The sequence below is a fragment of the Pteronotus mesoamericanus genome, unplaced genomic scaffold (genome assembly GCF_021234165.1).
Source record: "Pteronotus mesoamericanus isolate MK-2021 breed Mesoamerican mustached bat unplaced genomic scaffold, CSHL_Meso_final contig_2, whole genome shotgun sequence".
Taxonomy (NCBI): Eukaryota; Metazoa; Chordata; class Mammalia; order Chiroptera; family Mormoopidae; genus Pteronotus; species Pteronotus mesoamericanus.
Window position 1 is genome coordinate 29,019,791 of NW_026555084.1, and position 27,938 is coordinate 29,047,728.

The 27,938-nt window shown below is 54.7% G+C and overlaps 1 protein-coding gene across 4 annotated transcripts in view; it reads left to right on the plus strand.

Moving 5' to 3' along the window:
• Positions 1–266: 266 nt before the first annotated feature.
• Positions 267–27,938, plus strand: part of P4HA2 (prolyl 4-hydroxylase subunit alpha 2) — a 31,784-nt gene continuing 4,112 nt past the window's right edge. Inside the window, exons 1-14 of one of the 4 annotated variants that reach the window (XM_054568497.1) lie at positions 267–325; positions 853–1,026; positions 3,698–3,863; positions 8,903–9,002; positions 9,697–9,793; positions 10,172–10,323; positions 12,881–13,018; positions 16,730–16,969; positions 18,140–18,333; positions 19,133–19,309; positions 22,423–22,493; positions 22,735–22,834; positions 26,613–26,666; positions 27,232–27,297. In XM_054568497.1, the coding sequence (XP_054424472.1) occupies positions 8,903–9,002; positions 9,697–9,793; positions 10,172–10,323; positions 12,881–13,018; positions 16,730–16,969; positions 18,140–18,333; positions 19,133–19,309; positions 22,423–22,493; positions 22,735–22,834; positions 26,613–26,666; positions 27,232–27,297 (1,389 nt within the window). In that variant the 5' untranslated portion in view covers positions 267–325; positions 853–1,026; positions 3,698–3,863. Of the gene's footprint in view, positions 326–852; positions 1,027–3,697; positions 3,864–7,221; positions 7,341–8,902; positions 9,003–9,696; positions 9,794–10,171; positions 10,324–12,880; positions 13,019–16,729; positions 16,970–18,139; positions 18,334–19,132; positions 19,310–22,422; positions 22,494–22,734; positions 22,835–26,612; positions 26,667–27,123; positions 27,184–27,231; positions 27,298–27,938 lie in introns of all 4 variants that reach the window. The other 3 variants (XM_054568496.1, XM_054568498.1, XM_054568495.1) reach the window with 3 other exon arrangements.

Sequence of the window (27,938 nt, forward strand, 5' to 3'; positions counted from 1 at the left end):
CCAGCGGCGGGCGGCATGAAGGCGCGCGGCGGGCTCCCCCCTGACCCGGGGCCCGCGCCCGTCTCCCGCGCGGCCCAGCGGCCCGGCGGCCCGGCGGCACGGGCCTGCCCGCGAGGTCGCAGGCGGTGGCGACCCTTGGCCGAGGCTCTTCGGCGTGGAGCCAGGAGCCGGGCCGGCTAGGGGGCGGGAGGTGGGGACGTGGCAGCGGCTCAAGCGGGCGGAGCCCGGCCGCGGCGGGAGGCGGAGCCGCGGATGGAGGAGGCGCCGAGCGGGCCGGGCGCCGCCGCGGGAGGTTCTGGAAACGCCGGGAGCGGCGCGTGTCCAGGTGAGCGCAGTGCCTGCTCGGCTGCCGGGTCTGCCGTGGGGCTCGGGCGCACGCCGGGGCGCCGGGCCGTGCGTCCTGCCCCTGTGGGGCCGGGGGTCCCGTCACCGCAGCGCAGCCCGCCGCCCTGGTTCTACACCCGTCTGGGTTCCTGTCCCGCCGTCCGCGTCCCCTCCCCGGGCTCAGGGTGGTGAGGTCAGCGGCGCCCTTCCTGCCGGTCCCCTTGGCGGCTGCGCCAGGCGGGGAATTTGGCCGGTCGGCCCTGTCAGGCTCCGGGAAGGGGCGGCCTGGCCCCGAGCCTGCCCGAAGTTGGAGACCGGCGGGGGCGGGGGTGGAGGGTGGGGGGGAGGGGGCGGGGGCGTTGGCTGGACCATGAGGGGCCGCTTCGTGTTAGTGAAGCCCGCCTCGGTCCCTCCAAAGGGCAAAGGGCTGGGAGTCTGTGTCCTGAGCCCCCGAGGTTCACCTTGGTGCTCATTAAAAGACGGGCTGTTTTATTAGAAAGGTGTTTTTTCCCCCCATCTCGGTTCCAGGCACCCCTTTGGAATCTGCGTTGTTTTCCCTCAACGTCTGCGAAGACTGTGATAACTAGCTAGCTAATTCAACAAACGGACCCTTCTGTGTATCAGAAACTGTAAGGAGTTGCTACCCAGCGGGGCAGACGCACTGGACTGGAAGACGGGACAGTCCAGACTCAGAGCAGCATGGTGAGTGCTGTGCTGGGAGGGACCTCCAGGCTGCGGGTAGCTAGTAGAGGACAGGATGCTTCAGGCCAGAGGACTTCCTAGAGGAGGTGACTCATTAGCTAGAGTGGTCAGGTGATGGTGACTTATTAGCTGGAGTGGTCAGGTGAAGTCTGAAAAAAGGTTAACCTGGAGAGAGGAACCGTCTGCGTGAGAGGGCGCAGACCTGGGCATTCTAGTAGAAGCAAGGTGACGGGGGAAGGGACAGTTTAGTGGGTAGTTGCCCCTAGACCCTGTCCACAAGAGCTTCAAGTGAGAGGACTGTGCTTAGTACTGCGCCCTGTGTGTGGAGGGTGCTCAGTGAACCCTTGCAGCAGGAGAGTGATCAGGACAGCAGAGGTGGGCCCCTGGCTTCTGCATGTGACACCTTTAAGATGGCTTAGAACATTAGAGTCCCTTCCAAGACTGAGATTTGTGTCCTCTGCTGTAGAGTGATGCCCAAGGCTTGTGCTTCTTGACGGAAACCTGACAGCAGCAGCCCTCCTGCGGGAAATCCTGGCCCTGAGAACAAGGACTGGGGAGTGTCACTTTGTAGCCTAGGGCATTCTTAAATGTCTCAGATTTTGCAGAGATCCACTCCACCCGAGAAGTTGCAGAATGTTTTTGCAAGCTGCTGCTGCTTCTGAGCACCGCCACATCTGGGGCAAGAGATTCCATGGTTTAGTTCTCTCTTAAATGAACCAAGCTTTCCTTTGGCTTGTGCTGAAGTGTCCAGGGTGCAGTTCTCTCACTCTGTGGTTCTGGGCCTCAGGGCTCAGCCTCCTTGTTCACTTGTACTCATGAGATCTTTGGGCTGTGAATCGTTTTCTTCTGGTGCCTTCTTATGCTCAGATGGCCAAGCGTGTCCACTGTGCGGCCCTGCCAAGGAAGCCACGTAGCAAGGATGGAGAGAGTTGGCTGGGGGCCTCATCCCAGAGATGCTCTCATACTGGGTCACTGTAGTTCTCTGAGAGCTCAGCAGGCAGGCGTGGTGATGACTAGTCTGGGGCGTGAAATAGGCCCCTCAGCCCAGTTGCAGGCTCTGAAATGGGGCGCTCAGGAGAGTGCTTACTTTGCTGGTTTCATCTGGTCACAGCTGACCTCTGTTTATTCCTTGAGTACCTCCTGTGTGCCTGCCCTCTGCTTAGAACATGCCTGAGACCGGAATGAGGAAGGAGGAGGAGGAGGTGGCAGCACTGTTCTTGCCTATGGGTAGCTCATAATCTCCCTGAGATTGCTGCTTCGTGCTGGCAGCTGGCCATGTTCCGGGGGAGGAGCCCGGAATGGGAGTGTTGAAAGGAGAGACTGCAAGGGTGCAGCCCTGCCGAATGAGCGGGGTGAGGGAGTCTGGGGTCTGCTCATTTCCTGAGAGAGCCTCACTTGTTGCCTGCCCATGTGTGGCCACACTGGCTGATAGTGCACACTGGGCTGGTGGGTGTGTCCCTGACTGCTGGGATCTGTCCTGAGTTAATTTTATGCAGATGGGGTTGGCAGGAAACGCTGTAATGCAGGCACGTGCAGGCCCAGAGTGCTGCAGCGAGCCTTACACTGAAAAAGTCGCTCGCAGCCAGTAATTCGGTAAAAGGCGAAAGATTTATATGATCTGAAGAGAAACCAGCATATCAGATCTAGTAATTGGGACCTTTAAAGTGTCTCAGGGTGGAATATCAATGCCTGACCTAGAACAGAGAGGGCTGGTGGCTCCTGGGTCCTTGGGTTGTGCTGGGGATATGGGATGAGGGATCGAGCTTTTATCTCAGCAGAGGGGAATGAAAAGTATGGACTCGACTTCTTGGAGTACGCAAGAGAGTTTTTGTTTAAGCGGTGTTATTGTGAGGCAGAGGATTAAGTGTTTGGGCAGGGAGTATTCCAGTTCAGGGGGGATCTGTCTGAGCCTGTTCACAGACCAGCATCTGCTCCAGACCTTTAACAAGTGCTTATGAGAACACAGTCTGTTTTGTACCTGGAACTCCTGAGGGCCAGGGTGTGACCAAGGTCCCGAAGCCTTGTATTTGTAGGAGGCATAGACATTCATGAGCTCCTGGAGGATTGGCCTAGTGCCCTGCCTTTTGCCAGAGAACTTCCCTTCATGGTGAGATTTAGAACCAGTAATCCACCACTTCCAGGGCTGTTCCCTATTGGCCAGTGTGCTGCATTACCCCTGACGTCTCTCAGGAGCTAATGTGTCATGTCTTCTAGCACTCTTGAGACTGGAGAGACGGCCCAATTTCTGCCTTGTTTTCATCTTCACTGTCCCCTCGACTGACCTTCCTCCCTTCCAGGGGTATAAATGGTGCCTGGCGCTGCTGGGCAGCCCACTGACGTCTGTCGTCTCATTCAGTCCTCACAACAGCCCTGTGAGATGTAGCTCCGAATGTTATCACCATTATATAGATGGGAAAACTGAGGTTCCGGAGACCTGAAACTTCGCTAAAGGTCACAAAGCCAGGCCGCGGTGGTGGAGCTGAGATTTAACTCTGGGACTGTCTAACGCCAGGGTGGGCGCGCCCGGCCTACTGGACTCTTCTGCCGTGAGCTGGGCTGGTTGGTCATTTCTGAGGGCTGTGATGGCTGTCTGAGGCCGGGACCACTGTCACCTGAACTCGGGCACCATGTTCCTGTCCTTGGCTCCATGTTGCTGTCTGCCTTCCCGTAGGATCCAGCCAGGGGTGTCATGAAGTTGCTTTGTGAGTCACAATGAAGTCCTTGGTCTGGACAGGCCTGCTGTGCCAGGGCAGAGTGCGCCTGCCCCTTGTTGGGAGGCCCTTGAGCCCAGCAGATGTTGCTGAGAAGGACTGAATGACAGAAGTACCTGGTGGAAGGTAGGTTTGGGGTCTGAATCTCCGCTCTGCCAGTGATTTGCTCTAGCATGTCAGGTGTGCAGGAAACTCTCAGCCTGAGTTATCTCTGCATAGCTGAAATGGAGATGATTATCTTGTTTACAAGATTTGGGTGAGGATTAAAAGGTAGAAATGAAAGATTTTTGGAAGCATAAATAGTAGTTACCTCAGCCAAGTCTTCAGAGCACAGAGCCAGAGGCGGAGCTTAAGTGCCAAAAGCTCCACAGGAAGGTGCACTTGAGGGGCGGGAAGAGTGAGGGAGGGGCTGGTGAGGTGGAGGAGGACGGGAAGCAAATGCAGGGAGCTGCTTTTGCGAGCCCGCCAGTCTGCACACAGCTGCACCAGTTTTTCAGCCACGTGGGCCACCTCTGGGCGAGCTCGACAGAAAGTCCCTGTTGCAGGACAGTTTCTCAGTCGACCTCCTCTGCTCTTCTCTGGTCAGAGCTGCCTCATGAGGCGTTAACTCCCCGGCCCCCCGGGGTGCACTACCAGGGCCTTCCAGCAGCCTCTTGGGAGGGGATGGGGCACATCCTTTTGAGTCCTGAAGTAGTGGGAGGAGCCAGAGGTTGGGGCCTGACAGTGTCCTCCACTGGGTCTGAGGCAAGCCAGCAGCCCGGGAGATAGACGAGGCCAAGAGAGTTTGAGGTATGTCTGTCTGATGTATCCGATACACTGGCATGTGGATTTTTGTCCTCGCTAGATTTCCTTCTACTGAGTTAGTCTCGCCTAGACTGCCAAGTATCTGCCAGGATGGTGACTGAGTAACCAGTGGGGCTTTCGCAGGTCGATTTTTACAGCCTTCTCTGTTGCTTCATTGCCTGTTTCCTGGAGCAGGAGACTGTGGTTTTGATGGTGCCCAAGTGGGCAATACAGACCTACATGTTTGTGGACCTGAGAGAGAAAGCGTAAGAATAAACACAGGTGAACTCCTGGGCTCCGTTATGTTCTCAGTGAAGGAGAGTATCTTTCATGTGAGGTAGTAGTTGAACGGATGAAACCTGGAGTCGTAAGATGGGGCTAGGGAAGGCAGTAGGTCCAAGTCACGCAGGGTCCAAGTCACGCGGAGTCCAAAAGTGCCTGAGGGATAAGGAGTTTGGACTTAGGTGGAGAGCCTTTGGAAGGTTCTTAGGGGGAGAGAGACCAAAGGAGGGGCTATAGTAAGCCTTGCTGGCAGCTCTGTAGAGCGGAGGTGGGTGGGAGGCCAGTGAGATGAGAGAGCCATGCAGGCTGGGCCAGTGTGGCTGCCGCAGTGGGGGAGGGGTGGCTCAGGCCAGGGTGATGGTGCGTGATATTGGGTGAGGAGAGCAGGGTGCCTCCCCTCCTTCCCTGGGGTACCGGTGGCAGCAGCTCGTGGGCCTCAGTGGACGTCCGTGTGCCTAGGTGGCAGGGCCTGCTGGAACCTCTGCACAGCTGCCAGGTTCGACCGTGCCTGTCCTCTTGGCTTTGCCGTCCTGGAGTTGGCCACACCACTGGGAGGCAGGGTCACTGTGGGGAGCCCTGTTCAGGAAGGTTTGACTCCTACAGAGAAGGCGGGCAGCCTCTTGTTCAGTGCCAAGCAAGACCTGTTCTCAGAAAACCCATGTTCTGTCTCCAGGCTGTTAAATACATTGTTAAAAGGCAAGCTGTTGCATTTGGGCTGCAGCTGGGAGCTTGGCAGAGGTTCCTGCCTGATGGATGAGGTAAGGGGAAAAGCTAAGAACGCTGCTGGTTTGCAGCTGGAAGCATCTTTTCATGCCCATTTGGCCAGATTGTAAATGTCCTTTCCAAAGAGAAGGCTTGTTGGGGACTCTGATTGTATGTCTTGGAATTGCCCCGTGCTTAGAAACAGTGCCGATCACCCGGTGGGTGAATCACTGTCACTGTGGTGTTGGCAGGATTTGGAAGACCTGCCCTTGGGGGTCCAAACTCGGACTGCCAGGTCCGCTTTGGAGTCCATTTGAGAGGTGTACTTTGTTTTTTTTTTTTCCACTTTAAGCATATTAGAAAATATGTTTCAAATTCCCCATGGAGCTCCTTGTAGAAGAATGTTTAGGAAATACAAATAAACATGAAGAGGAAAATAAAATCATTTCACCAAGATACAACTAGATTTATGATTCTCTTCTTGCATTGTGTGTGTGTGTGTGTGTGTGTGTGTGTGTGTGTAAACTTGCATCTATATGCATGGACATATATACACATTTTTCCTTGCAAAAATGAAATCATAGAGTGCATATTGTTTGGGAACCTGCTCTTCTCACTTCACAGCATGCTTTGGTCTTCACTCCTTGTTAATATGCGTGTGGCATCTGTTCTTACACAATCCACAGCAATTCTTTGCAGGGAAGAAATGTACACTCCTCTGTTGCGGTGATTTCCTAACTTGAACGAGTCTGTGGTGAAGTATTATTTGTTGGGTACCTGATATGGGCCAGACGTGGCTCTAAACTCAGGAGCAGCTCAAATAAAACTCAGTATTGGTTTTCTGCCCAGGCTCAGTGCCACTTTGTTTTTCATAAAAAGAGGTTTGACATCGCCCGTTTCCAGGACTGCTCAGCGTGGATTTCTGAGTGTACCTGGGAGGGCTTCGGCAGCCCCGGACACTGTGGGGGCGCGGGGCAAGCACACAGACTCCCACCTGTTCCGTCCCAAGCCAGCTCTGAGTAGAGGTATGAGATGGGATGGGCCGGCGTGTGGGCTCCACACTGGGGGACACCGTCCTTCTTGGATGCTGCCCCCTCCCAACCTGACCCTTTTTGTACAAAGCCCTTAGTGTTCAGGGGCCCAAGATCAGCAGAAATGGGGTGGGGCTCCAGGGCACCCCTGCCTGCGGCGGCAGCGTTGATAGTGGCCGTCTGGGGGCTCCTTGGGTGTGTCTGGCGCTCTGGGCCAGCAGAACCACTGCCCCCCTCCTCCCTCAGAGCAGGACTTTGCAGGCCCTTGGGAGGCACTCTCCCAGAACCGCACCTGAGACCCTCTGGCGGGATTCATGGATGGGCTCAGCCTGAGCCAGGGACACGTTCCAGGGAAATGACAGCTGGTGTTCACGTAGCGAAGGAACCTGGGTGCTTTCTCCTGTGTGCTGTAAGGCATGAACTGGGGACAGTGTCACCAGGGTGGTTTGAAAGCAGTGAAGAGGTTTCCCCCTGCCTTGCACTTGTCACCTGTTCTCTGAAGAGGTGTGCCACTGCAGCTGGCGACACACAGGGGAGGAGCCCCGGGGCCCCCCACGTCCAGCCATGTCTGGTCTGGTCTCCTGCCTGTGGCCCGCTCTCCCACCAGCCTGTGCCCCATCAGCTGGCCCCTCACTGTCCACAGATAGAGTCTTCTGGCCTGGGCTTTTACTGTCCTTTCCCTGCAGACACACAGAACGTGGTCTCCTGAGCAAGTCTAGCCTCTTGAGAGATAAGGAGCAGATACCATGCCTTGCGTAAGCAACAAGGAAGGCCTTGTGGAATCCTGGGGCGGAGATGCAGCATGGTGAGCCAGGAAGCAGATGGGCTGCATCGGGGGCGGGGGCCTGGACCCCACCTCAGAGCTAGCCAGCCCCGCTCCTCCTCTTTCCGTGACTTGCTTTCCCCTGCTGCCCTCACTCCAGGATGCATCCCTTAGCACAACCCTCCCTACTCTGCAGCAGATTCTGGGCTGAAAGACCTTGCCTTGTGTGCGTCTGGGCCTCCAACACCTGGGCACGATGGGCATGCTGCTGGCCCTGTAGACACTGGGCAGGGGCGTGAGGGGATGAAGGGATTCACTTACTCCCTCTTCTGGATCAAGAACCTGTTTCGGGGTGGGGGTTGTGGTTGGGCTTCTCGGAGCCTAACCTGGAACCGCAGTGGATTGAAATTTCTTCTGAAAAGGTGAGGTGAGGAAAGGTGCGTGTGACTGCGTCTAATCGACCATGGCAGGCAAAAAGAAAAACACAAGAGACAAACAAAAAAAAAACTGTCATTAGTCAACTCAGAGTTGTTAGATAAGGCTCACAGTTTCAGGGGGAAGCATTTGTATTTCCTTTCTTTTCCTTGTTTTTGTAAATTTCCTGTGGGGCTTGGCCGGAGTGGAGCCAGAAGAGGAAGGACTGGCAGCTGAGCTCTGACGGGTGCCGGTCCTTCAGTTCGCCCCGAGGCGCAAGGCTGAGCCAAAACGGTGCCTGAAGCTTCCGCCGTGCACTCGGGTCCAGTGCCCGTGGGGCTTGTCGCAGGTCTGCCTGCTGCCTTCAGGGCTAGGTCTAGGCTGATGAGAGGGTGGCAGCCGGCCTGTCGCCATGTCAGCAGCGCAGCTCGGCCCAGCCTGGGGCGTTGGCCCTGTGTGGCTGATTCGTTTCTGTGTCCGGAGTGCCTAGCTCAGTGCCTGGCATACGTGAGTCCTTAGTAAACGTTCGTGAATGGGGCCTCGCCAGTGCGGACAGCGTGTGCCGAGCAGGCCCCTGCAGGAAGAGCAGCGTCTGCCCAGAGTGCCTGCTCCCAGGCTGCTGTCGCTGGGGCCGGGGGCAGACTGGCAGGGGCAGTTTTTATTCCCCATAGGGCTGACCCGCTGCTGTACACTTCGTTGTGACTGTGGGTCCCCTGGAACATCTTGTGTAGGTTTCTTTTTCTGTCATTGTCTCTGTACCATCGATCTATTTGTGGACGGGGCTGCGTGTTACACGTGGGTCCCCAGCACCTGGCTCTGTCCTGGCACGTGTGGAAGGAGAGACAGACATGGACACGCAATCTGTGAAACCAGAGGGGTGGGCCAGGATCTCGGGCGTATAGACGGTTAGAACCAGAGGTGACTGTCCCCCATGCAGTCCGGCCTTCCCATGTTGCCGGTGGTTACCAGGAGCCAAGAGGGCAGAGTCTCTCCCAGGGGCCTGTGGCCTCCTAGAGCAGGGGCCAGAATTGAGCCCACATCTCAGGCTTACCCCCTGCTGACCCCAAATCACCTTAGCTTCTGTGTGCTAGGTCAGGGTTTTGGCACGTTTGAACGTGTGTGTATGCGTGTGTGCGTATGTGTCTCCTCACCTACTGTTGACCCAGTGACTGTCACTGAATACCTTGCAGATGCTGCCTTCTGTGACCGTGAAACTTTGGGCGTCTCCATTGCTGGTGGCCTGGATTGGTGTCCTAGGCTGCGTGCGGGCTGAATTCTTCACCTCTATCGGTATGTGCCCACAGGACTGTCACCTGCCTGAGCAGTCTTTGGCTCAAGTGCCCCGATGTCCCTGGCTGAGTCCTGTTCTCATTCAGAGAGCAGTGGCCTTACCCACTGGTTTTGACCAGTTCTAGGGACAGTGGGACTTGCAGAGTTGCCCTTTCCCCCTCTGAAGCCCCCGTGACTTGGATATCCTGAGAGCCAGCTGTCTCCGCCAGGTCCCTGTCCCTGGGAAGTGCAGGCTGCCGCTGGGCTGCCTGGCCTTCCTGCCTGTCTTTCTCCCGGACTGGAGAGAGAGCTTGAGCAGACAGCATCTGTGGCTGGTGGGTCTGGCTGCTCTCCTTCTGTTCTAAAGACTCAGCTTGTTTCCCTGTGATGAAGCCTCCAGGATGTCCCTGCCCCATTGACGTGACTCATCTGGGTGCCGGAGGAGGAATGAGATTTGGGGCTTCTTCCTTAAGGCGCCCCAGTGTACTTACCTCAACATCCTCTTGGGGGGCCTCTGCCTCTCTCTTCCTGAAACAGGGGGCCGGGCCATGTGAGCGCCTAGGTCCCCTTTAACTCCAAGTCCCCACGATCCCAAGAGAGCCGACAGGCCTGTGGCCCAGGGGGCTGGCCTCTGTCCTGGTATGCTGTGCTGCAAGGAAGGGGGCGGAACATGTCTCATCCGCTTCTCTCCAGCCCTTTCTCCTGTCCCCTGTAGGGCAAATGACGGACCTGATTTATGCAGAGAAGGACCTGGTGCAGTCTCTGAAGGAGTACATCCTTGTGGAGGAAGCCAAGCTCTCCAAGATAAAGAGGTGCCCAATGTCCCAAGTCCCAACATCCACCCTGAGTCAGCCCCCCTGACCGACCCCCAGGAACTCATGTGTAAGAGGAAGCCACTGAGAGAGCTCTGTGCAGCTGGGAGGGAGGTTACTTCATTCCTGTCCCCAGAGTGGATCCATGTGGACTGATGACTCACTGCCTTTTCCTTTCTGTTTAAGAACCTTTCTGTGTACATTGGGCTTCCCTGCTCTTATCTAGATTAAGGGGCAGGAAGGATCCGTGGGGTCTTACTGTCTTCATTTTTTGTTGTCTCTTGATGAAAAGCATCCTAAATCTCACCAGGGAAGTTACCACAGGTCAAGACCCTTGTGGGTGGGCATGTCAGTCTCCCTTCTCCTCTGGTTCCACAGCTGGGCTGACAAAATGGAAGCTTTGACCAGCAAATCGGCTGCTGACCCCGAGGGCTACCTGTCCCACCCTGTAAATGCCTACAAACTGGTGAAGCGCCTAAATACAGAGTGGCCCTCACTGGAGGACCTTGTCCTGCAGGACTCGGCCGCAGGTGAGGGACGGCGAGCAGGTGCATGGGTGAGCGGGCGTGCTCGTGGGCTCGTGCCGGGGGAGTACGTGGCTGAGCCTGTGCTGGGTGTGCGCTTAGGTGGGCGGGTGCGAAGTGGAACAGGGACCCTGTCATCTCACGTCCTCTCCCTTCTCTGTGGGGACCCGGCCAGTGGCTGGCTTTGTTTTGTAATATAAATTAGCAGTCAGTTCTTGCCTTTTCCTAGTGTTTTCACTTCTCTTTTTTGGCAGTGACTTTTTCTAATTATACTTTAACAATACGTTTTTATGGAAAAGTTGGAAAATAGAAAAACATTCACATAAGGAAATGACGGTTCTTAATCCAGTTCCCAAGTGATAATAAGAATGACTCAAATTCTAGGTTTTTTACACATGCATATACATTAAAAAAAAAAAAAAAGGAACCATACATATATACCAGGGATGCACACTCACTTGCTCTGAGGGACCGAATGAACTAACAAAAGTGAGTTAGGTGGGCCGGGTGGTGGGGCCCGCACAAGCTGGGGAGCAGGGGCCTCATCTGAATTCATTCTCATTCATGTCTTCCTAAAAAAAATGTTTCCCATTCATGTCTTTTAGATATAAAATAGAACTACTAGCAGATTTGTGACATAAGAAATATTGTTTTCCTAAATTTTGCAGCTTCTATGTCTATTAAATGTTCTTCTGTAACATCATTTTAATGGCTGGATAGATACATCATACAGATGTTGTGTAAACTTGGTCGAGTCAGTGGACGTGGCATTGTTTCCAAATCATCAGCAATCTTGCACATACATCTTTGGTTATTTTCTTAGGATACATTCCTGCAAGTGGTATTTGAAGGTCACTGCACAGACCTTTATAAAGCTTTAACTGTGCTTGGTGCTTTCCCTGTGATAGAACTTGTAGGCTCTAACATTTTCCTCTCAGCAGGAGATGCTGGGGTGGGCCTTCCTGCCTCCCAGCCCTGGGCTCGGCCTCCAGGACTCCCTGCCTCTTGTCCCTGGGTTGGGAGTGCTGTTTAACTTCAGACTGGTTGTTTCTCTGGCCGAGGCGGTTCAGCCCATGTGGCCAGACTGGGCTGGGCTTGGCTGGGGGCAGGGTAGCCTCTGGGGAGGGATTGGTGAGCTCAGCTGGGCTGGAGCTGTGCCCAGCTGAGCTCACCGCCTCCAGAAGCCGTGGCTGCCTTTCCCAGGCCCCTGCCTCCCAGCTTGGGCCGCGGCTAGGAACTGACTGTTCTGCCTGGCCGTGGCCGGAGAACAAGGCTGCTTGGGACCGCCTGCTCTCCCCTCCTGTTTTCCACACCCACTTCCACCATCAACATCTCCTTTCTTTGGGAGACAATTATCTGGAGGAGACAGGATAGGCCCATAGAGAGAGAGGTTTTTCTTCACCTCTGACTTTCAGAGTTCTCGTTCCTGAAATGAGGGGACACATGAAAGGTGTGGCTTTTCCTGGGGTATGTTTTCCTTTTCCTGGACTATAAACTTTTTAGAGTCCCTGACCGTGCAGTCATGAGGAAGATAGCATTGCAGCTTCTTGGTCCCTGGGTCCCCCGGCATGACGAGGAGCTGGTGTTTGAGCTGGGACTGTGGGAGTAGGTGGCTGTGGGTGCTGCCGCCTCGGGGAAGAGGCTGGGCGGAGATGGCTTTGGAGCGTCCCTCCCACTTCTCAGCTCACGGGCAGGATTGCAGCTCCTGAGTCAGCATGGAGGGGCCGGGTCCCCTCCGGGAGTCCCGAAATTGCAAGAGGTGCATGTCTTGCTTTACGGCGAGGGCCTAGAGTCCCAGAAGAGCTTTCTTAGGGGTTCTTCCACCCTCCAGGCTATGGCCTTGAGCACCACAACTGGGGAGCTCCTACGCTGAGGTCACAGCAGGCCTGCGTGGCGGGTACCCTAGAGAGCAGAGCAAGGCCCGGTGCGGCCTCAGGGGGCCCTGCTGGGCCGGTGCAGCCCCGCCGGCCTGGCCTGGCCACATGGTGCCCCGGCCCTAATCTGGGGGGTGCAGGCAGTACCAGGTGGCCCCAGGACTGTCGTCATCACTGTTCTGGATGGTTAGGGCCAGTGGTCAGCGATGAGTGGCGTGCGGGGCTCCCTGAGCTAACTACCTCTGTCGCTTGGGCTCCTTGGCCTGAGATGTGGGCTGGAAGTCCGTGTTTACCTGTCCACCCAGTAATCCTGGATCAAGGTTTCCCACGTGATTTATTTTGCACTGAGTGCTCACCAAGTCCTCCCTGAGGCCTCTCTTGTGCCCCTCTCAGTTACCCTCTCTGTCCCCTTTATCTCCAGTGGTCTGACTGCTTTGGAGCAAGGCTCGCACAGGCTAACCCATGTGTGGGGCCAGTTCTGTTCAGTTCCAGATGAGCCACACAGGCAGTTGGTATGGTGAGGAGTAAGAAAGAAGAGGTCTCCATGGACTGGAGCCATCGGGAGAGCTTCCTGGTGGCAGGGAACGTGGACTAGCCTGCCACCCTGCAGGGAGGACCTCTCTGGTCCCAGGTAGAATTCTTCCCCTGGGTCAAGGGTAACCTCTTGTTCTCACTCTCTCATTTGGAAGGTTTTATTGCCAACCTCTCAGTACAGCGACAGTTCTTCCCCACTGATGAGGACGAAGTGGGAGCCGCCAAGGCCCTGATGAGGCTTCAGGACACGTACAAGCTGGATCCAGACACGATTTCCAAAGGGGAACTTCCAGGTAACTCGCCACTCTGGGCCTTGCCTGTCCAGCCTCTGACTCTGCTGCAGGGTCTGGGCAGGCTTGGAGCCACTGCCTGCTGTGGCCTCTGCCCCCAGGTGCACCGTCACCTGGCGGTGAGCCTGTCTTGGGTTTATGGTTGGCGCCAGTCCCCTTCCCACGACAGCCACCTCCTCAGAACCTTGTCCCCGCAGCCTCCCTCCTCGTATTAGCGTTCCTCTCCCCTTTTGCCTCGTGGGAAGCCGAGGCTACTGCTCAGGACCCTCCTTGGCTTTTGCCCCCTGGGCACCACTCAGATTTGCCCAGACACTCCCCTCTCCCCCTCCCTTTGATTTCTTCTTACCCAAGGCTGATCTCTTGATCACAGCCCGTGTCCTGTCTGCCCTCACTTGCAGTCCCTGCCCCATTCCTTCCATGTGTACCTCTCTGGGCTCCATGCCTGAGCTCACATGCAGGCTCTGTTCTCGCTCATCTTACAAACTCACCCCCAGGGTGAAAGGCCCTTTTGAGAGCCTAGTGCTCATAAAACTCTTCCTCCTCCTGGTAGGGCCGCTGAACAGTCCAGTGCAGTCTCCCTCCACTTCCTTGATTCCCAGGCCCTTCTGAATGCGCAAAGTCTGCCCCTCCCCCTGCCTCCCGTCCAGCAACCTGCTGGAAGGTTGCCCCTGGCCAGGCAGCTGCTAAAACCAAGGACAGGTTTCCAGCATGATGTTCTTTAACTTTCTGCAGCATTTGGCACACTGATTGCCCTTTTCTTCCTGATATTCTCCTTCCTTTCAATTCTGGGACACTGATCCTGGCTGTTTCTCTTTTGGCATCTGTGGTCATATTTTGTCATTTTAAATCTCTTTCACTCTCTCTCTCTCATTTTTCCCCCCACAGACCCCTTTCCCACTGACTGCTCCAGTGTATTTATAAGAAGATATGTTGGGTTTGAGGGGCAGCTGTTAGAGGCCCATAAACCCAAGGATTCAGTTAGACCCTGTTAGACCTTGGGTGCCACCGCCCCGAGGGAGACCCTGGAGGAGGTACAAGCGAAGGAATCACAGTGCGTGGGAGAAGGAGGCTGGCTGTGGCTGGCTGGTCAAGGCCTTGAGCCCTGGTACTGAGGAGCCTGTGAACCAGCACGATGGGTGTCGACTTCTCCTCATTCCTGCCTCCCTCAGGTCTTAGAACAACCAGGCCCTGAGGCCAGAGGGAGAAGACAGGTCAGGGCACCTGCCAGATCAGGTCACCCAGGAGCTGTGAGAAGATTGGTGGCAGAGGGAGCCATGCCCAGGTTGACCTTCTCCATTCAGTTAACAGACCCCATGTGCGTCCTGGAGGAGCCAGAGGTGGAAGGGAGTCACTTCCTAGGATTCCACCGCTTGAGGTGTCACCTGTGCATGGATGACATCCAGATCTGAGCTCTCTGTCAAGCTTGGTCACCTGAGCTTGCAGCCAGTGCAGACAAAGGCCTTTGGGACGACTCTGCTTGGATGTTCCATTGGGCTCCTCAGAAGTCACGTATCTCAAACTGAAATTTTTGTCCCTTTCTGAGCTGACTGCCCATCTCCTTCACCCCTTATCTCATGAAACAGCACCTCTGTTCATTGGCTGCCCAAGCCAAAATCCTAAGGCCTGGAGACTCCCCCTCCCTAGTGTCTTCTGTGCTCAGAGGCCCTGACCCCAGCTTCATGGTCACGTCTTTCCCAGTTGCATTATTGAAATACCATGGTGACTTGTGTACTTTTAGCTCATCCTAAAAATCATCCACCATGTGTTCTTTTTTTTTAATCCTCACCTGAGTATACGTTTATTGATCTTAGAGAGCGAGGGAGAGAGACAGAAGGAAGAGAAGAGGAAAAAAAGAAAGAAAAAAACATTGGCTGTCTCCTGTATGTGTCCTGACTGAGAATCGAACCCACAACATTATGGTATATGGGACAACGCTAGTGAGCCACCCTAGCAGGACCCACCGTGTGTTCTTAAGCACTCATCTTTTCATGTGAGCTTCTGATCACAATGCCTAACTTTCAGGGCTACACCTAAATTCCTCTTACGCACACTCTTTGGGTCCTGTGTGACCCTGTTTCCCCGGCCTCTTGTCCATTGATTGTATTCACCTCCCTCACCACTGAGCTCCTTTGTTCACCCCGTGCCCCCTGCAGGAATACGTTTACCCATGTCAGCAGGCCCCGGGTCTGGTTGCCCTCCAGCATGCAGCCAGCTCCTCTGATGCTCTCCGGGGGGTAGATATTTGAGTTGGCTTCTTGGGAGGATGCTGAGTGTCTGAGAGCCATTCATGACATTCTTGTGTCTGTGAGACATGTTGATAATAGCTGTGCATTATTAGCATCCTGGGGATCATAGGAGATCTCTTCATACATCATCTTTTTGAATTCTGGCCACCAGTCCTCTGCAATGCAAAGTTGATTGCATTGTCTCTAGGGATAAGGGGACTAAGACTCAGAGAGGCTAAGCAATTTGTTCACAGTCACACAGCTGGTGGGTGCCATAGTGAAACCCGCCCTGACCCAGACCCAGAGCTGCAGCTTGCTCAGCTGTGTTACACTGGCTCTGTCAACGCACGTTCCTGGGCCTGCAGAGCCAGAAGAACTCTCTGGAGGCCCATGGAGCGTGGATAGGGGCTCCAGGAACCCCGTGACCTCTGGCCTGCCTGCTAACTCCACCTGTCCTCGACTCCCTGTTCCACGTTGTCCCAGAGCCACCAGGGCGAGCAGACTCCGGTCTCTGAAGCAGCCAGCCCATTGCAGCAGGAGTTGTGTTCCGTGCCGAGCCCCATCTCGGACATCAGGCAGGATGAGCCCACTCAGAGGCAGCTCCTCCACGTCAGCCAGGCCCAGTTACTGTTAGCAGGGTTGTCGGGGGACCCCCTTGTTTCCCGGGGCAGGGGTCACAGCTCCTCCTTGCTCTCCACAGGACCTGCTTCCAGCGTTCTCTCAGGAACACGCTCACGGCCCCGCCCACCTTGCCATTGCCTTAAACCCTGCATCTCCCCGTAGCTGACACACCACATCGTTGTCTTGACCTGAAACTCTCTCCCTGGTCATTTTCCAGGGTTCAGCCTACACCCGATGATGCTCAGCAACGTCCCTGCCACCTAATGGCCAAAGCGGGCTCTGCAGCCTTGGCTTTTGGCCTCCCTCGGTGTCTGTCCCAAGGCTCCGGCTCCTGTTTCTTCTACCTCTGAGGTCCTCTCAGTGTTTTCCTTCCTCTGTCATTTCTGTGTAGGTGTTCTCTGGGACTCTGGTCTCAGCTACCTTCCCTACTCTTTCCTCAGACTTCTGGAGAATCTCTGGCTTTAGATGCCCATAAGTTCTGCTTTTCCTATTCAACTAATTTTTTTACCTTCCAGTCTCACACGTCTAGCTGCCCAGCAGACACCTTCTGTGTGGCCCACAGGACCTTCATATTCCCCTGAAAACTGATTCTTGGTGGATTTCCTGGGCTTCTCTGTAGCGACAGCCCCTTCCCCCTTGGGAGAGGGGAGCCTGAGGCTCGGAGATTGGCTGTGAGCCACGCCCGTGGTAGGGCCAGCCTGGCTGTGCTTGCTGTACCAACGGCCTCTTGAGGTGTGTGGTCTGAGGTCCTGGTAAGGCTCTGCTGGAAGGACACCCCCTTCCAGTGGCCCAGGCTTCCTCGATGTGAGGTCTCTTTCCTCAATGCAGAGGCTCCTTGGAGCCTGACTGTTTGCCTCTCCTGCTGCAGGAACCAAGTACCAGGCGGTGATGAGTGCGGACGACTGCTTTGGGATGGGCCGCTCGGCCTACAACGAAGGGGACTATTACCACACGGTGCTATGGATGGAACAGGTGCTGAAGCAGCTGGATGCTGGGGAAGAGGCCGTGGCCACCAAGGCGCAGGTGCTGGACTACCTGAGCTATGCCGTCTTCCAGTTGGGTGACCTGCACCGTGCCTTGGAGCTCACCCGCCGCCTGCTCTCCCTTGGTAAGGACTTAGGTCCTAGGGGAAGGTCAGATGGGGATGGGCAGCTGGCAGGAGAACCAGTCGCTCTGCTGGCTACCATCTAGCCATTCTCCTGGGACTGAGCCAGCCTGACCTGTCCTCTGGCCTGTGACGGACGCCGTACTGCTTTTAGACCCAGTCCAGTTGCCAGTTGCTCCTTAACCAACTCAGACCTGGCCTGTCACAACGGGTACACTGAGGCCTGTGACACCTGCAGCTGTTTTTTAGGAATCGGTGCTGCAGTGCATCTGCTATTCTGCAGGATGGAGGCTCCCCTGCAGCTCAGAGAAAGCTGTGCTCCAGGGTTGCTGCAGCGATAGTGACCTGGCCCTTAGCTGGGGGCCTGCGGTCTGCCTGGTGGACTTGCCCTGGCATTTGTGTGTAATGTGTTTCATGCTGTGGGGCTAAGGAGGCAAAAAGCACTGTGTTTTTAAAGCCATCTGTTCCGCCTTTAATAATAGATGGAACATCAGAGTCTGGAAATGCTTTTCGTGAGTCTGATGTCAGCTAGCATATGCGTGTCCTGCAAGACCGATGTGGGAAGAGAGCTTTATGGATCCTGTCGTGTTAGTAAGTGCCTTGGACAGGGGCTCAGGAATCCTTTGGGCCTCAGTATTTTTAGCTGAGGAGGGACACAGTCCTCCTGCCAATCTGGCTCTCTCGTGTTGTGCGGCCCACGTGGTGAGGCTGGGACAGTGTCACGTAGCTATTCTTTTTGGCCACTATTGCAGCCTGCCTTCTAGCTGTGGCCAGCATGTGATGTGGTCACCAAGGATGGATGTACCCTAGGGCACCTATGGAGCTGGCACACAGCCAAGTCAGGGGCAGGAGGTAGGACTCTGGACCTGTGTCCTTGGGACCTCCAGGGAAGCCTGAGAGGACCCCCCTGCCTCGGTGGCCAGCTAAGTGTCCCTTCCCAGCCTTCCCCGCCCCTGTGTGCCTTCATTGCTTCTTTCTCATTGGTGACCAGAGTGGGGAGAACATCTGTTGCCTTTTCTGCTTCGACTCTTGAACCTGGTTAGGTGCTGTGGAAGGCAGATGCTGCGTGTGAGCAAGCTGCTGGGAGAGAAAACCGCTTATAGAATAATTTCTTTAAATGACCTAACAGATGTTTGTGGTTTCCTTTTCCTTCTTGTTCTTTGCTTTTTCTAGACCCGAGCCATGAACGAGCTGGAGGGAATCTGCGATACTTTGAGCAGTTGTTGGAGGAAGAAAGAGAAAAAATGGTATCAAATCAGACCAAAGCTGAGGAAGCCAACCAAGACAGCATCTATGAGAGGCCTGTGGACTACCTGCCTGAGAGGGATGTCTACGAGAGCCTCTGTCGTGGGGAGGGTGTCAAACTGGTGAGACCCGTGGGTGGGTCGGGAGCCCAGGCGGCGGACAGAGGCTTCGGCTCTGGATAGGCAGATTTGGGGAGGACGTTTCATTGTAGGTTATTTTTCAGCATCTTCTCTAGTGCTTTGTAGTGTCTGCAGAGGCTGACGTGTGGATGTCCTGTGGGGTGTAGGACAGGAGACTTTGTCCCCTCATGTCCCGGGTGGATTTTTAATTCTCTGCGTTATTCCTGAGCTCCCTCCCAGCCCCCACAACATGCCCAGCTTCCGCCTGAGTCTCTCTTGGGAAGGAAACTCTGGATTGTGGCCATTCCTCAGACCCCAGGGGAAATCATGGTATCTGCAGTAAAGACACGACAGTGGCAGCTGGGAGTGGAGTTGTGTATCAGGTGCCATGGGCCTTTGAGAGCCCTGGAGTCCAGGTGCTTCCTCAAGGAGGCTCAGGTGTGAGGCAGTCTTGCCTCCAGGCCGACTGCAGGGCTCTCACTGGCCCTTCCTCCTGGCCTCCTGGAAAGGCTCCCCGCTCCCAGCCCAGCCCTTTAAACCTACTCACGTCTCTGTGAGAAAGGTCAGGGGTTACCGTCTGCCACAGAACTTGCGGGCGTGAGGTACTCTGGGGAACAAGGACTGTCACCTGATGTGTGGTGTGTCATGCCTGACAAGCAGAGGGGCTTTTGATTTCTTCTGGGTGGGGCAGGAGGGAGCAGCTGTCTGACGCTGGGTGTGAGCCCAGCGTCTGCAGCCGGCCAGCCTCGGGCAGAAGGTTAGGACTCACTCAGCTTGGGGCCTGTTGCTCTGTGCTCCACAGACACCCCAGAGGCAGAAGAGGCTTTTCTGTAGGTATCACCATGGCAACGGGACGCCCCAGCTGCTCATCGCCCCCTTCAAAGAGGAGGACGAGTGGGACAGCCCGCACATCGTCAGGTACTACGACGTCATGTCTGACGAAGAGATCCAGAGGATCAAGGAGATCGCAAAACCCAAAGTAGGTGTCTCTGCAGGTCCTTCTTGGGTCACTCATCCCTGGTTCTGTGCGGCACTGTGTCCTTACCCAGCTGGCCGTGGCCAGGGCCTAGCGTGAGTCTGCTGTGTGGGTACTGAGGTGCTGTGGACTCAGTTTGGCCTTGTGGGGCCAGTGGGGAAGAAAACTGAGGAAGTGATGTGGACGGCCAGGGCGCGCTGGGCGCAGGGCAGGCCCACCGTGAGGAGTGCCGGCCCACCTGGCCGGGGGCTGGCGGGTTTTTAAGAGGCATGCCACAGGGCGCCGCCCTGCTGGGTCCTGTGGAGCTCCTCATGCGGCCTGCAAAGGAAGAGAATGAACATCCTTAAAATGTTGAGTCTTCTCATCCACATTGGGTGTCCTCATTGAATCATGTCTCTTCACGAAGCCCTGCACATGTCTTGTTGCATTTATTCCTAGGTGTTTCTTTTGTTACTCTAACTTCACTTTATCTCCCCATCACTATAGTTTACTGGTTACATTATTATAACATAGGCTAAATTGTTGATGGTAAAAGTGTATTTCCTAGTAATACAGAGTTCTTAAGTTTCAAGTTCTTAAGCCCTGTTCTAAGTGCTTAACGTACATTAATAATATTAAGCAAGCCGTGTCCTTATGTTCATTCTAACATGAGGAGACTGAGACTTGTGCCGCTCACACTTGTTGAATTTAGTCCTCTTTTGGTTTTCGCTGATTCTCTTGAGTTGTTCGGATAGTAGTGTCACCTGCAAATAAGAAAAAATTTTGCCTTCTCCTTCTTCATAGTTATAGTTCCTTTGTTTTTAGTGCCTTTTTGCACTGCCTGGAACTTCTGGCACACTGATGCAAGAGGCATCGCTGTCTTCTTCTGGAATTAACTGAAAATTCCTCTGGTATTTCACTGCTGAATATGCAGCTGGCTGTTGGTTTATTGCATATGTTTCATCATGGTATAAAGTTGTTATTCTATTTCTAGTGCATAAAAGATTTGAAAGAACTGACATCTTTCAATGAGAACCGCTTGCTGCCACCTCCCTCCCCTCCTCTGTCACTGGTGATTAGCAGGGAGGGTTGTGCCCCTAACAGAACTGTGGTGGCCAGGAAGCCAAGTGCCTGTGGGGAGACCTGAACAGGCTCCTGTCCTGGCCCCTGGATCTCATCTTGGGACAACCTTGATTTGAGGTGCTGGGGTCAGTTGTATCACTTGATGTGGTCAAGGGAGGTTCTGGCCAGTGTGTATGGAGAATGGGGACCAGAACCTTCCCCTGCTCACTCCTTGGATCAGCTCCAAAGCCCTCCAGGGGAGAAAACCACTTTCCTGGTTGCCAGGTGAGAGAGGTATTGTATGTCAGAATCTTCTGTGAAATTTCTCACAAGTCCCTTAGACCCAGGCAGTGAAACATTTCTCAGGGTGTGTGAGTGTGTGTGTGTGTGTGTATGTGCGCGCGCGTGCGCACACAGAAGAGAGAAAGAGGGGAAGGGGCGGGGGTGGTGTATGCATGCATGTGTGTGGCAGAAACGGTGGGGGAGGGCGATGCTGGGAAAACTTGTTTTTGAACAGAAGCCATGTGAAGAGCCAAACACGCTGACCTCTCCTCTTCCGGAGCCTGTGAGGGACAGATGCTATGCTGGCTTTGAAGCCGATGAGCTTGACTTGGCCTGTGGGAGTGCTTGGCAGCTGCCTTTGAGTCCCCAGTCTGTTTTCAGAATAGCTCTGTCTGTCCCCAGGAGCAGAGCACAGCTGCCCAGAGCCTCCTTTGGGCATCCAGCCAGCAGCGGGGCCCTGATGCGTGGATGGGGTCTTGCTGTGGCTCTGGCTGCCATCGGGGGGAGCCCTCTGTCCCAGGCACACCTGGCCATCCCAGCAGAACATGGTGTCCAGCTTGGTCTCATCTCCTGACCAGCGTCTGGCCCACCTACTCCTCACTATCCCTCTGCCAGCCCCGCCCAGGCTACCTCCCTCCCTTGCCCTTGACCGCCTCACTGGCCTCCTTGTTCCCACTCTGGTCCCTCCTTGGTCAACTTCCCATGTGGCCCCTGCTTACATTCAGATTGTGAGTGTGCCTCCCGTGTGTAAAGCCTCCCCTGTCTCTCATCAGCCACGAGGTCACACCCAAATCCGTGCTGTGCTGCAATTACCCAGCTAGTTCGCTGCCCTCCTCACCTGACTGAGTTGTATGAGGGCAGGTGCCACACTTTGGTCACCTAGCATAGTGCCAGGCATGCAGTAGGTGTTCATTAAGTGTTTACTGAAGTTAAGGGGAAGTGCTGTGCAGGTGGGGGTACCTGAGCCTGTGGCCCCACCCATGTGAGTTCACTAGGGCAGCCCACAGCTGAAGCAGTGGGGGCTGGCTGTGGGCAGCAGGTGCCCCGGGGAGTATGTCACTGCACCTGTCTGCGGAGCCTGCGGGGGAGAGGTAGGTGAGGGGCGTGTGTGTGTGTGAAGTGTACGTGTACAGTGGCTGGCTCCCAAGCAGCAGTTCGTTCATGTCTGCTTGTAGAATCCTTTCCTGAGTCTGTCGCCTGGCCTTGGAGGCTTTACCAAAGGGCGTGGCCCCGGGGCCTCCTGTCTTTGCTCCTGTGCAGCGGGAGCCCAGTGTAAGCTGGGGGCAGCGGGAGCGCATTCATGTCGGTGTCTCAGCAGAGGCGGCCACTGAGGCTGAGGACTGGACTTGACCAGGCTGAGAGGAGCATGCAGAGTTGAGACTCAGGGATGGCGGCACTGTCTGCACAGGGCGGAGCAGCCACGCGCAGGCTGTGCTCGGGGAGCAGGAAGGGGGGTGGTGTGTGCGTCTGGCAAGGAAGGGGGCCATCTGGGCAGATGGCTGGATGGACAAGCAGACTCCATAGGCATAATCCTGCAGCCGGCACAGATCTGGGTGAAAGCAGGGGCGGGTGGAGACTGAGCAGGTCAGTGGCCAGGGCGTCACAGCTGAGCAGGAGTGGCGAAGCCTCAGACTACTGTGCTGGCCTGGCCTGCGGGATCATGGGGCCTTGGCTGGAGCATCACCTGCAAAGTGTCTTCCCCCACTGGCCTGACTGGCAGATGTGGTCCCAGCCTCTCCAGGAAAACACTCAAGGCAAAAAGGATAAGTCTGCCCTCTCTCTCTGCCTTCCAGCTTGCACGAGCCACCGTTCGTGATCCCAAGACAGGTGCCCTCACTGTTGCCAGCTACAGGGTTTCCAAAAGGTTAGCAACGGTGATGGTGGCGGGGCAGCTGCTCAAGCCCCAACCCCATGGCCTCCCAGTCCCCACCCGAGGGCTCCCAGGGGAGAGTGGCTTGGTCTGTCCTACCCGCTGGCACGTCCCCCACTTAGAGCAGCCGCCCGTGCTGCCAGTTAGTGCTGGCCCTGACTCTGAGGAGAGAGTGCAGGGCCTCACCTAAGCCTGTCTCCCCTACCTCTCTCTCTTTCCCTCCTCGTTTGCTTAGCTCCTGGCTGGAGGAGGACGATGACCCTGTTGTGGCTCGAGTGAATCGTCGGATGCAGCACATCACAGGGCTGACAGTAAAGACTGCAGAGCTGTTGCAGGTATGGCTGGTCCCTGGGACCTTGGGTTAGGAGTGGGTGTTTCTGGCTAGATGGTCTCCCTTGGGGCCCAGGGACAGGCTTAGGGAGGCTTGTCCAGTAAACTATATGACTGCATAATCTTGTGACTATGGAGTGACTTACTTTGTGAAGCCAGAATTAGGTTTGCCCAATTCAACAATTAACATTTAGCAAATACCCATTATTCTCTACGTGCCCAAGTGTCATACCAGGAGCTGGGCATGGCAGGCCCATTCGTATCTTCTTGACTACGGAAGCTGAAATCCTGAGCTGTTCCAGGGACAGCTCTACGAGAACTATAAACATCTTCAGGGGGCGTGGTGCTGAGTCCAGCCAAGTGCACTCCGAGGGAAAGTATTATGGAATGTGTTGGTTGAAGGGGAGCCCTGGACCAGCTGGCTGGGAATGGTGGAGTGCTCGTCCCAAAGTCCCCGCTGTGGACCCTTGGCTTCCAGTGTGTTTCAGTGGTGACTATGAAGACACATGGCAACCCTGCTGAAAAGTTTTGGATGAAGCTCCTAATAATGATCCTCAGCCTGTTGAGTTCAAGTCAGCACTGGCCATCCCTTGAGCCTCGGAGCCTCTGGTTTCTGTTTTAAAGCGATGGCCTGAGACACTGTTGGAGAAGCTGCCCAGCATTTTTGTAGAGCCTCCTGGATCTGTTTGGCCAGAGTTTCTATGTGTTTGAGGATCCCACTCTTCACCTGGAGGTGTGGCCTTTGGGTCTGATCAACCACAGATCTAACTAGGACATTGAACTGAAGGTCACTTGGAGAAGAGTCTCTGGACTTGTGCCTGGACACACCCAAGCGAACTGGCGCTTGCCCACGCTCTCTCCCTTTCTGTCTCTCCCGCCTCATCCCCCGCTTTGGCCTATAGCTGTGTCAGCAATCAGAAAACCAAATTTGAATGTCATCTTTATGGATTTGTGTGAAGTCTACCACAGTTTTTTAAAAAATGCTGATTACCTTACAAACAGTCTTGTGAAAACTTTATGTGATCTTTTCAGTTTAGCTCAACTCAGTTCTCAACTAATTTTTAATTTTGCAGACACTCTTAGATAGAGGAATTTGCCACATTTCTCACTTCCTTTTTAGGTGTGAGAACACCGCTATTTGAAGAGAAGAAGGGCTCTTGATGTACTAGGTGCATCCCGGTTGGCTTTGTTGTGATTCCTATCGTCTGGAGCAGGGTTTTTGTTGCTGTTGCTGCTGTTAGGACATTTGCCACTGCGTCTTGTGCATCAGATGGTAGGGCTCTCATGGTCCTGAGCAAGCACAGCATTTTGCTTGATTGGCTGATTCCATACCCTGGACTGAGGTTGCTGAGAAGAGTGGCCAGGACTTGTGCCCCTGTTGCCCTCCTGGCTGGCCTCCTGGCGGTACCTGGACTCCGTCCCCACACAGCCCCAGAAGACGGCATCTTTGTGCTCGGACTGGCTTCTCTGGCTTCGTCCTACCCGGCCTCTCATCGTGTGGTAGCTCAGGGGATGATGGGATCTGAGTGCCAGTTGTAGCCAAGTCTCTTCTGGAGGATGATCCAGTCCACAGCCAGGGGGGCTGAGACCCTGCTTTTATTTGCGTTACTTCTAGGAGCTGTCTTGGCATTTCCATTGCCAGCCAGCAGTGTTGAAGGCTTTGACCCTACATTGTGTGGGGGACAGGGACTTGGGCTTCAGCACCTGTCTCTAAGTGCTCGCTCCACATGGGCTGCTTGCAGGGTGATAAAGGTAGCCCAGAGGCTGTGGGAGCGCTGCAGGCTTCGGGAAGGAACCGGTCCTTCTGCTACCTGTTGACACTCCTTCAGCTGTAGTTGATGGGCTTTCTCAAGGTCACTTAGAAGAAAAAGGGGTAATTGAGGTTTTCTTGTGAATTGGATAAGGGCCACTGCTAGAATTCTCTAAGATGGAAGACACTTCTGACTCCATGTCTCAGACTCACCAAAAAAATGAATTCTAACTTTCTTTCTTGCCTCCACTTGTATCTCAGCATCATAAATACCCTTATTTCTCAGAAGACTGACTCTTCTACTTTTGTAACAACAAATCTATAGATTCAAATGAAAACCTCCTCACAGGAATCAGTTCTGATGTGCAGTTGCTTGTTATTAAAGGTGTGAACCTGGGGACTGGAGTTTGCCCAGACAGGGCATCAGATCCCTGCAAATCCAGAAGTTTCCATGACACTGGCACTACTTGGAGACAGTATTAGTGTAAGAATTAGTATTCAGCACCATGATCACATGTGGTTCTCCAGCTCTTAAAAGATAAACCAGCTGGAGCAATGCAGCTTCTTTCACTACCTGGGATTTGAATGTGTAAGCAGGAGGATCGGGGATCCAGCTGCGCCCCAGCAGTGGGCAGCGCTGGTATTTCCCCCAGCGCAGTGGCACGCACGGTATGCATGGTCATGCTTAGCATTTCTTTCAGTTCTTGACTAGAGTGGAGCCACAGAGAAACCACTTGTATAGTCATTTCATCAACCACTCTAGCATTTCCCTCCTTAGAGGCGCCTGCAGCCTGCGGGCCGCCTGCCGAACCAGGCCTCCTGCGCATTGACAGGGGCCCGGGTGCGTTTGGTGTGGCGGTTTTGAAGATGGAAGCTGTGGATGATGGCATTTTTTTAATCCCCTTGTTCCTCATATCAGAATTTTAATTTTTGTGAGGACAAAGTTGTGCTGCCCAGTTTCTGCACTTTGTCGCATCAGACAAATAATATTTGTGCCCCTACAGGAGGCTCCCTCTTATAAAGTCCGCCTCCCCCAGAGGCGCCCTTGTTGCCAGCTTTGTGGTATTTCTCACCTGATGGTAGGAATTGCTCAGAAGGATACTCTGAAAGGACCAATTTTCTGAGGACTAAGGGCTGAGCCCCACGTTTTTAGGGTTTCAGTCAGTGTTCCCAGATGAACTTCGGTGGTGCCACTTGATTGACCAGCTTTCATATCAGATTCTGAACTTCATCTTGAACTTCATCTCTCTATCTACTGAAGCTAAAATAACCATTGTGACTTAGGGCTTACCTTGTGCTGATAAACTGTTCACAAAGGCATTTACAAATTTGAATCCAACTATTGACACCAGGTAATTGCTGCAGCTGAGGTGGCTCAGGCCCTGTTCTGGGTCCAGGCTCCCACTGGAGGCACGAAGGTAGGGCAGCAGCTCTGCCACCCTGCAGCGCCACCCAGGTCCTGTAGCTTTGCTTGGAGACAGAAGTCCTCCAGGCAATGGGCCACTGCAGGCAGAGGGTTCTGTCAGCCGCCCAGCCTGACCAGGACAGCTCTGCCGACAGATGTGGCAGGAGCAGCACCAGGCACTGAGAAGCTCCCTAACTAGCATTAAAAAAAAGTCCCAATCTTGAGTTTGCTGTTGGCTTTCCTCTGGATTCCCTATCTTCTCATTATCTCCCAAACGGGCTCAGGCCAGGGCCTGTCTCAAGGGCTCCCTCTGCTGCCATCCGAGTGTCCCTGAAGGGCTGGAGCTTCGCAGTGGCCACATGCAGGTGGCCCATCTCATTCTGTTGGGAAACCACGTTTGTGCTGCAGCCTGACTTCCTGTAGCTGTAGACACATCGGCAGTGTTTGCCCTGCCTGTGCTGGCCGGGCGTAGTCACCTTCCACCTTAGAGGTTGGCCTTTGGGGTTCTGGTTGTGTGGGGGTGCAGGTTGCTCTAGTTGTTGCCTGGGAGGACAGCACCACTGGGGAGAAGGGCTGCTTCAGGGTTGCTCCTGCCGCTGACAAGGTCGATGCTGTTGTTTACCACCAGGTGGCTAACTACGGGATGGGAGGACAGTACGAGCCGCATTTTGACTTCTCCCGGGTAAGGTCCAAATCACCGGTGCTTGCGAAGGGCCCTGTTCCAGCTGGTTTGAGAAGGCAGGGGTTTCTAGAAGCACTTCAGCCTCCATATCAGTCTCCCCTCAGCTCACCGGGCTACTCTTTATTACTGGAGAAGCCCAAACCTGGAACCATGGGCCCTGCAGAGCCCCGTGCAGCTGGCTGCTTCCCCTGGGATGTGGGGAGTGGTCTTCCTGCCCAGCCCTGTTGTTCTCGCCTTTGGCTCTACAGCTGAGGACCCGCTGGGTCTCTGCAAAAGCTGTTCCCGCCCTCTCCCCGTGTCTTGCCTGGGTTTACTTGGCAGCCTTGACCCACAGTCCAGGCTGATGGATGAAACGCACACATATTATCATCCCCTACCCTTTTGGCCCCAGTCCAGAGGTGTGGGATGGTGGGTGATGTCAGTTGCAAATGTGGGTGAAAGTTATTGTTTGTTGCAGCGACCTTTTGACAGCGGACTCAAAACAGAGGGGAATAGGTTAGCGACGTTTCTTAACTATGTAAGTATTGGGTCCAGGCCCCCTGTTCACTCTCACTTAATTTTATAGAACGATGAACAAGATGTTTTCAAGCATTTAGGGACGGGGAACCGTGTGGCCACATTCTTAAACTACGTGAGTATGATGTGTGAGGTGCGCACACCTTAAGGGGAGCCTGGGTCCAGAAAGCGCTCTTCTCTCCTCTCCAGTCTGACCCCACCAGCGTTGCTCAAAGGCCGGGCCCTTCTTGGCCTTTTTTCCCATCTGGGGGCTCCCCAGACCCTCAGGACCCTCACATTTTCCTTACTGACGGGCCTGGTGCTGGTCTGGAGTTTTTAGTCAGGTGCCCTGGAAGGTTCCATCCTTGGTAGCAGAGCGAGGAAGCAGCCGCGAGGTGCTCTCAGATGCAAGCTGCCTTTTTTCCCACCAGATTTGGTGTCCTGTCTCTCCCCCGTCCCGTCCCCGCCACTGCCCCCCGGCTGCTTGCGCTCCAGTCACAGGCTGTTGCATTTTTCTGTCATGTAGGCAGCAGTCTCCTCTCTCCCCTGCCGAGAGAACCAGCCCCAGAGAGACCCAGAAGCTGTCAGGAATCTTAGAGACAGATGCCTGTGTCCATTTTTTCCTCTAGTTTCTCATTTAAGTTTTTCTAAAAATCCTTACCCAAGGATATGTTCATTGGTTTTGGGCAGAGGGATGGAGAGAGAGAGGGAGAGAGAGAGGGAGGAGAGGAGAGAAGAGAGAGAGAGAGAGAGAGAGACATGGATCTGTTGCCTCCC